This window comes from Dipodascopsis tothii (genome assembly GCF_038497935.1).
Source record: "Dipodascopsis tothii strain CBS 759.85 unplaced genomic scaffold V1510scaffold_33, whole genome shotgun sequence".
Classification (NCBI taxonomy): Eukaryota; Fungi; Ascomycota; class Lipomycetes; order Lipomycetales; family Lipomycetaceae; genus Neoaidaea; species Neoaidaea tothii.
The window spans coordinates 126,290-134,176 of record NW_027118017.1 but is presented as its reverse complement, the minus strand read 5'-3'; the positions used below and the strand labels follow the sequence as shown (position 1 = coordinate 134,176).

Sequence of the window (7,887 nt, the reverse complement as noted above, 5' to 3'; positions counted from 1 at the left end):
TCCTCCACCCATGGTGATGTATGATGTTTGATAAAATTCGGCGGTGAGTTTTCAAAATCCGAAATTAGGGCGTGGTGATTGGATGACAGAGAGTACTGCGAGGGTTGGGGTTGTGTGCGGCTCGGCGTGCGGCGCTCGGTGTTTGGTAGCCGTCGGAGCCTTGCGTAGACGTGGTCACGGCCGCCTAACCGCCGGCCTTGCCCAACCTGGGTTGCAGAAATTTTTTTCAGGATCAACCGCGTCGACTCGCACGACCGGACAGCAAGACTCGCCAACCACAGGGCGCACGGCACAGGGCACGCAAGCGCACGCACAGGGCGCACAACAGTGCTCAGCAGCTCAAGCCACAGCAGCGCACAGCAGCTGAACGAGGGACAATGGCCGGACGGATGGTCCAACTCAGACAGGCGGCGGCGGCGATCGCCCGGGCGCGGCCCGGCGCAAGCGGTGGCCGGCAGTTCGTGCGCGCGGTGAGCAGCGCGAGCGAGCCGCGCATCACGGTGCGGCTCCCCGGCGAGCGCAAGTACATCTACGAGCGCAAGAACGAAGCGCCGGCCACGCGGACGGAGTTTGGCGGCTACCGCACACGGACAACCAAGACGCTGACGGCGGAGGCCGCGGGCCGGAGCGCGGCGCTGCACGCTCTGCACGCGCGTCTGGCTCTGCCGGAGTCCTACGAGCTCACGACGCTGGCGCGGTCGCTGGTGTCGGCCACGGCGCTGTCCGAGTACGCACACAACGGCGGCATGGCGCACCTGGGCACGACGCTGCTCGAGTACTACGTGACCGAGTGGCTCGTGTGCACGTACCCGCGGCTGCCGCAGGCGATCCTGGACGAGGCGGCGTGGGCGTACGTCTCGGACGAGGCGCTGAACCAGGTCGGCCGGGCGTGGGGCATCGAGACGGCGCCGACGCGGGCCGTGCGCGGCGCGCTGGTGGAGGACGTGGCCGAGGAGCAGGTGCTCGGCCGGCTGCAGTACGGCAGCGTGGTCGAGGCGCGCGACGGCGCGCTGACACAGTACAAGGAGCGGTCGTACGTGACGACGCACGCGGCGGACGGCACGGTGTCGGGCATCAAGCACGCGGCCGAGCGGCAGTCCAAGGCGATGGCCAAGGCCGTGCGCGCGATTGTGGCGGGCATGAGCATCCACGAGAGCGCGGCGGCCACGCGCACGTTCATCTACGACCACGTGCTCTCGCGCCAGGTCGACATCGCGGCCATGTTCCGGTTCGACCAGCCGACGCGCGAGGTCGCGCGGCTGTGCGCGCGCGAGGGCTTCGAGGCGCCCGTCTCGCGCCTGCTCGCCGAGACCGGCCGGCACTCGCGCCACCCGGTCTACGTCGTCGGCGTGTTCTCGGGCACGCACAAGCTCGGCGAGGGCCAGGGCGCGTCGCTGTCCGAGGCCAAGAACCGCGCGGCGATCGCGGCCATGAAGGCGTGGTACCTCTTCTCGCCCGCCGCGGTCAGCATCCCGTCCGCGGCGGCCACCGGCGCGCCGTACGCGCCGGCGTTCGTCGACGCCGGCGAGATCATCGTCTAGCGCGACGCAGACTCCGTACATAGCCTTTATTGTCTGCCGACCGCGTTCACCAAGTGAACTGTATGTACAAATAGAAGCATCCCCCAGTTGGCCGTTGCCTGTAGCAGAATCCAGAACGTGTTCTATTGGCGTCTAAGATTAACATCTATAATGAAAAACATTTACACAAGCTATACAGTGGTAACAGACGGACGGGGCGGCTGAGCCGCACGTGCCCGACGGATGCCATGAATCTATGCATTATTACCAGGACAACAAGTCAACACTAAACAGAACCGGGCAAGAAACAGAACCAGAGAGGAAGGGACAGGGCCAGACGGGACGAGGTGGCCCGTGGGCGTGCAAGAACGGCAAATGGAGCAAGATGGTATGCGAAATGGACTGCAGATTGCGTATTCGTAGATGCGGCGCAAAATGACAGCGACGGCGGGCGCCGGCGTCTGGACGAGGTATCAAAAAGCAGCGGGCTAGCAGGGGCCGGCGGGGAGGGGGGCGGCGGCGGCCGAAGGATCGGCCGGGGCGGGGGCGGGTGCGGCTAAGGGTTCGGCCGGCGCGTCGGCCAAGGGTTCGGCCGCGGGCGCGCCGGCGGGCGCAGCCGCCGGCCCAGCCACCGGCGCGGGCGCAGCCGCCGCCACGTCCGTGCTCGCGGACGCGTCCGGCAGCGGCGCGGCCTGGTCCGAGACCACCCAGTCGATCTCGATCCGGTCAAAGACCTTGCCGCCGCGCTTCTTGGTGCCCTTGAAGCCGTCCATCTCCTCCCACAGCACCGAGAACGTGCCCGCCGAGGCGCCGCGCGCGGTCTCGAAGAACACGTTGAACCACGCAAACGACGTCGCCGTCAGGAACGACAGCCCGGCCGGGCCGTACTTGTGCTTCTCGACCGTGACGTTGATGTCGGCCGTCAGCACGACGTCGGCCTTGGGGCGGTACACGAACACGGTGTTGTCGGGCGCGTCGTTCGGGTGCTCGTGGTGCCAGTGGTGCTGGTCGTGATCGAGCGAGGGCTGGCGGCGCAGCGAGCCGTTCTTGCCGTAGATGTCGTCCTTGGCCGCGTCGCGCGGCGGCGGCGACTCCTGGCGCTTGTGGCGCGGCGACGACGACAGCGTCGACGCCACGCTCGGCGACGTGCGCGGCGTGGCGCGCGGCGTCGCCGCCGGCGAGACCACCGGCGTGCGCGCCGGCGTGGCCGGCCGCGGCAGCCGCTGGTCGACCAGGTCGTCCTCCGCAAACACGTACTCCGGCACGATCTTGCGGCCGTGCTCCTTGAAGCCCGAGATGGTGATCTCCAGGTTGTTGTCCGGGTTGTGGATGCGGATCTCGCGCACCGCCACAGTCACGTCGCGGTACTCGCGCGCCGGGTCGCGCGCCCACGTCTCGACGTACTTGACCCAGCGCCGCTGCGACAGAATCGACACGCCCTCGCCGAAGCCCGACTTCATGCGGCGCGACGTGAAGTGCGCCAGCGCCTCCTGCGCCGTCCAGCCGTGCTGCGCGATCAGATACGAGCAGAACATGGTCCCTGACCGGCCCTTGCCGGCCTTGCAGTGCAGGATCGCCGTGTGGTCCGCGCTCTGGCTCAGGAACTCGTGCATGCTCGACGTGATCTGCGGGATCAGCGCAAACGGCGGCGGGTTGTGGTCCGGGAACGGAAAGTGCGACACCCGGTTGTAGAGCTCGGCGTCGTCGTAGCCGGCGCCCTCGGACCGGAACTCCCACACGTGCCAGTTGTCGCCGTGGCGCAGGTCGAGCAGCTTGCGCAGGTCCGCGAGCGAGTTGCGGTACATGAGCTTGGGGAAGACGCTCGTGGGCATCGAGCACACGATGATGTTCTTCTCGAGGTACGCCAGGTCAAGGAACGTCTTGGCGAGCGGGTCGTAGTGCCGGATGCGCGGCGACGCGATCGCCGAGCGCAGGAACTCGGCCATGGTGTGAGAAGGAGGTGAGGTGGTTGCTGGTGCTCAGCTGGCGCGGACGCTGCCCGTCGCCGCCCTTGATCTGCCTCTGCGCGGCGCCTCCGCGCGTCTACAGCCGCCTGTGCGCGGCGCCTGGTCGCTGCCGGCCTCTGCTGGCCGCCTGCCGCCGCTCGCGCGCTCCCGCAGCCGCTGTCGGCCGCTGCTGGCCTCTCCTGGCCGCCCCTGATCCGTCGCTGAGCGTCTGCTCGGCGACTCTGCCGTCCGCTGCCGCCGCTCTGGCTCGCGCACTCGTCGTCCCCGTTCGCCCGCCGCCTGGCGCGCCCGCTGCTGTCCTGGCGACCGCTGGGGGGCCGTCCACGAGCTCGGTCCGACTGCGGATTCCGCGTGGAAACCGCTCAGATCGCCTGTACGCGCTTGATACGGCCCGTGCGCGCGTTTGCGCTCCGCTGCCGACTGCTCCGATAAATATATAGCGACCGTTCGATACAAATCGAACTGATCTCCCCGTTTCTTGCTGGATTTCCAACGGTGTCCCGTGGTAAACAAAATTGGACCGCAGACGTTGGCACCGTAACGCTTAGGGGCGTTTGCATTGGGACTTTGACGATAAAAAAATTTTTTTGGCCGCGGTCGTTGTAAAAATTTGCCAGACCCCCAGCCGGAACAGCGCGATATCAGGCGCACACGAGGACAGAGAACACAGGCGACGAGAAACATGGCTGGATCCGTCACCGAGGTGTCTGCGGCGCAGACCAAGAAGGCGGCGGCCGCGCTGCTGAAGCACGCGCAGAGCAAGAGCGAGGGCGAGCCCAAGAAGCGCAACCTGCTGGGCGACGACGACGAGCAGGAGGGCGCCAAGGAGGGCGTGTACCTGATCCTGACGACCAAGAAGTTCCTGGCGGACCGGGTGGTGATGAAGCCGAAGCGCATGTGAGTACGGCCGACGCGCACGGCCGCGAGAGGACCCGACTGACTGGCCAGCACGATCCCGCACCCGCTGTACTCGGCCGACACGACGTCGGTGTGTCTGCTGACCAAGGACCCCCAGCGGCTGTACAAGAACGCGCTGCTGGGCGACGAGGCGGCGAGCAAGGACCAGATCGCGCGGATCATCGGCGTGTCGAAGCTGAAGACCAAGTTCAAGACGTTTGAGGCCAAGCGCCAGCTGCGCGACGAGTACGACCTGTTCGTGGCGGACGAGCGCATCGTGACGGCGCTGCCGGCGATCCTGGGCAAGACCTTCATTGGCCACAAGAAGCTGCCGGTGCCGATCTCGGTCCTGGGCGCGGGCGCGAAGGGCAGCATTGCGCGCACGAACAAGGCCAACAAGGGCAAGAAGCCCGAGGTCTCGGCCGAGGACGCGGTTGCGGCGGAGCAGGCCGGCGTGTCGTCGCGGCGCGTGGCGGCCGAGATCGAGCGCACGCTCAACTCGGCCACGGTCGTGCTGTCGCCGGGCGTGTGCACGTCGGTCAAGATCGGCTACACGACGTTCTCGCCGGAGCAGATTGCCGCGAACGTGACGGCCGTGATGGGCGCGCTGGCTGGCGGCGAGAAGCCGGTGGTCAAGGGCGGCCTGAAGGGCGTGCGGTCGGTCTACATCAAGACGGCCGACAGCGTGTCGCTGCCGATCTACCTGGCGGACGAGCTGCACGACGCGGACGACGTCAAGGCCGAGGGCGAGGAGGTGGTGAAGAAGGCCAAGGGCAAGGACGGCAAGGCGATCAAGAAGGGCAAGACCGAGGAGGCCGAGGCGAAGGCGGAGCCGAAGGCCAAGGCGGAGAAGCCCAAGGCCGAGCCGAAGGCCAAGGCGTCGCCGAAGAAGGCTGCCAAGGCCGCTGAGACCGCGCCCGAGGCTTCGCCCGAGGCCGCGCCCGAGACGAAGCCGAAGGCCGCTCCGAAGGCCAAGACCGCGCCCAAGGCCGCGGCGAAGGCTGCGCCCAAGAAGGCCGCGCCCAAGGCCAAGGCGGCGCCGAAGCGCAAGCGCGAGTAAATGTACCATACGCTGTGAAGCTCAAAAGTTTGGATAGGATTCATTTAGTAGTAATTTTGATCTAGCGAGACTGAGCCGCAGCGCGTGCGGCGCTGCGCAGTGCGGTGTTGTGGCGTGCCGCCGCACGCCGTGCGGCGCGGGTGCTGCCTTCGGCAGATCGTATTGCCGCCCGCCTGGCGGCCGCGCCGGCGCGCCCTGGAGGCGCGCCCGGCATCGCGCCGCACCACGTGCGGCCACGCCGCCGCACTGCCACCGCCGCACCGCCGCCTCCTACTGTACAGGCCAGACTTACCTCAGCAGCCCGCTGCGTCTACGCCTCCACCGACGACGGCCGCGCCCGCTTCTCGCCGTTCGACTGCCGTCAGCTTGTCTCGGCCACCACTTACGCTGCCGTCCGCAAGCTTGCGCTTGCTCTTCTTCTGCCGCGTCGGCCGCACCTCGCCCTCGGCAAACACAAAGTCCGGCAGATCGAAGTTGCGCACGTTGCACACGCAGATGCAGTTGATCTCCTCGTCGTACTCCTTCCAGGACCTGCACGTCTCGTAGAACTCCTGGCACGGCCACTGGATGTCCAGCCGCTTGACCGAGGCTGTCGTCAGCGCGCCCATGCGTGCACTTACGGTCCATGTTGATCTCGAGGCCGACGTAGAACGTCGTGCGGTAGACGGCCTGCTTGCCCTCCTCGGGCGCCGGCTCCGGCGCCGGCGCGTCTGCGTCCTTGTCCTTGCCGTCGACGACGACGCCCTCCTCCTTTTTGGCGGCCTCGACCAGGTCCGCGTCCTTGCTCGACGCGAGTTCGAGCTGCTCGCCGTCGGCGATGCGCTGGGCCTCGCGGTCGTCGGCGCAGTAATAAACCTTGTCGAACGTCTTGACGTACGGATGCGCGAGCGCTATGCTGTCGACGAGCTCAAGCTTCTGGACGAGGAACCGCAGCTTGCTCTCGACGAGACCGGACCACTTGAGCTGCTGCTCGGCGGTGCCCTTGCTGGACGCGTACACGGCCAGATAGTGCTTGTAGCGCAGGAAGAAGTCGTGCTTCTCGAACAGGTCCGCCCACGGCCGCTTGCCGATGATGATCTCGTCCATCAGCGCCGCGCCGCGCTTGAGCTCGGCCATGATGACCTTCTGGGTCGACGCCGAGATGTTGTGGGTCGCGCACATGGACGGGTACGCCGGCGTGATGATCGGCATCCGGTGCGCGCGGTCCTGGGGGTACAGCTTCGGGTTCCAGACGCGCACCTGCAGCGGCCCGTCCTCGATCGGCTTGAGCATGACCGGCTGCGGCCAGCTCCACTTGGTGAGGATGTTGAAGAACTTGCTCACGATCACCGCTGAGATGGCGTTCGGGTAGAGCTGGCAGATGCGCGCAACGAGCATGGCCCAGGCCACGCCGCCCGGGAAGCCCATCACGTTCGAGTAGATCGCGCGGCGCTGGGCCCACAGCTTGATCGCCCGCAGCGCGTGCTTGAACACGGTCGTCTGCGGGACCAGGTTGAGGATCTCGTCCGTCACACGCGTGCCGTTGAGCGCGCGCAGGTCCTTCTCGTCCAGGTTGCGCAGCAGGTTCTTGTCCTCGAGCGTCAGCGACAGCGGCACCTGCGGGATGTCGAGCTTGGCGCAGATCAGATCGACCGAGATCCCCGAGAACTTGATCGTGATCAGCGGCACGAACGCGTCCGGCACGCAGGTGATCTCGTCCAGCTCCGGCCGCGTGCGCAGGATCTTGTCGAACGTCGTGAAGAAGTCCTCGCGGCTGATGTGCTTCGGCACCACGATCAGCGTGTCGATATCCGAGCCGGGGCCGTAAACGCCCAGCCGGTACGAACCGAACGTGAAGATCTTGCCGCCCGCGTCCCGCGCCATGCCCTCAGACATGTTCTTCTGCAGGCTGACCGTGCGCACAAACTGCTCAGCGAGCGTCTGCAGTTTGCCGAGCACCTCGATGCTGCCGTCAGCAAGCCCGCGCCTGTGCCTACCGCTTCTGCGACTCCTGCTCGGGCTCAAACGAGCCCTGCCGCTTGAGCTCCTCGATCAGCTTCTCGTTCGTGGCCATCTCGCTCTCGGTCGGCGTCGCGGTCGAGATCGGCGGCGTCACGCCGTACGTCTTGCCGCCCTCCGACATGAGAAGGCCTCCGGTGCTGGCGTCAGCGCTGCCGCGGCGTCGCCATACCTGTTCATCGTGCCGGCCCAGCGATTGCTGCTCGGTGTCGCGCGGATTCGGCACTGGTCGATGTCTGCAGCGAGCCCTGCTCGATGCTGTGGCGATGGCGCTTGATGTTGAATTTTCTGGCACTTCATGATCTCAGGTTAGGGTTGTGTGCGGCTCGGACTCGGCTCGTGCGGCTCGGCGCGTCCGCCGCCACGTGAGCCGCGCGTCGCGCACCGCCACCAGCGAGCCCGGGCGCAGCTCTGCTGAGGGCGACTGTTCAGCGGCGGCTCCGGC

General features: G+C 67.0%; 4 protein-coding genes across 4 annotated transcripts; 2 read left to right on the top strand and 2 right to left on the bottom strand.

The window, feature by feature from the left end:
* The first annotated feature begins 419 nt into the window (after window positions 1-419).
* Window positions 420-1,734, top strand: V1510DRAFT_422030 (uncharacterized protein). Its single transcript, XM_066934719.1, has one exon. It carries the CDS (start codon window positions 747-749, stop codon window positions 1,539-1,541), a length of 795 nt encoding a protein of 264 aa, XP_066787211.1. The 5' UTR covers window positions 420-746; the 3' UTR covers window positions 1,542-1,734.
* Window positions 1,568-3,466, bottom strand: V1510DRAFT_404721 (protein-tyrosine phosphatase-like protein; the record flags this gene model as incomplete). The annotated part of the gene is made up of 2 exons (XM_066932276.1): window positions 1,568-1,574; window positions 2,193-3,466. The coding sequence occupies 2 exons, from the start codon at window positions 3,464-3,466 to the stop codon at window positions 1,568-1,570; spliced, it is 1,281 nt and encodes a 426-aa protein (XP_066787210.1).
* A 598-nt stretch (window positions 3,467-4,064) lies between these two features.
* V1510DRAFT_422026 (ribosomal protein L1p/L10e family-domain-containing protein) lies at window positions 4,065-5,514 on the top strand. Its single transcript, XM_066934718.1, has 2 exons — window positions 4,065-4,384; window positions 4,436-5,514. Exons 1-2 carry the CDS (start codon window positions 4,170-4,172, stop codon window positions 5,442-5,444), a joined length of 1,224 nt encoding a protein of 407 aa, XP_066787209.1. The 5' UTR covers window positions 4,065-4,169; the 3' UTR covers window positions 5,445-5,514.
* On the bottom strand, window positions 5,469-7,712 carry V1510DRAFT_422024 (Poly(A) polymerase central domain-containing protein). Its single transcript, XM_066934717.1, has 6 exons — window positions 7,615-7,712; window positions 7,421-7,582; window positions 6,065-7,389; window positions 5,831-6,033; window positions 5,692-5,799; window positions 5,469-5,570 (listed from the first exon to the last, which is right to left on the bottom strand). The coding sequence occupies exons 1-5, from the start codon at window positions 7,620-7,622 to the stop codon at window positions 5,755-5,757; spliced, it is 1,743 nt and encodes a 580-aa protein (XP_066787208.1). The 5' UTR covers window positions 7,623-7,712; the 3' UTR covers window positions 5,469-5,570; window positions 5,692-5,754.
* Window positions 7,713-7,887: the final 175 nt, after the last annotated feature.

Coding starts and splice junctions, on each gene's coding strand:
- V1510DRAFT_422030 (XM_066934719.1), top strand. CDS start 747: ATGGCGCACCTGGGCACGACGCTGCTCGAGTACTACGTGACCGAGTGG.
- V1510DRAFT_422026 (XM_066934718.1), top strand. CDS start 4,170: ATGGCTGGATCCGTCACCGAGGTGTCTGCGGCGCAGACCAAGAAGGCG. Junction 4,385..4,435: donor GTGATGAAGCCGAAGCGCAT/GTGAGTACGGCC, acceptor CTGACTGGCCAG/CACGATCCCGCACCCGCTGT.
- V1510DRAFT_422024 (XM_066934717.1), bottom strand. Junction 7,390..7,420: donor GAGCAGGAGTCGCAGAAGCG/GTAGGCACAGGC, acceptor TGCTGACGGCAG/CATCGAGGTGCTCGGCAAAC. Junction 6,034..6,064: donor CCTCGAGATCAACATGGACC/GTAAGTGCACGC, acceptor CGCTGACGACAG/CCTCGGTCAAGCGGCTGGAC.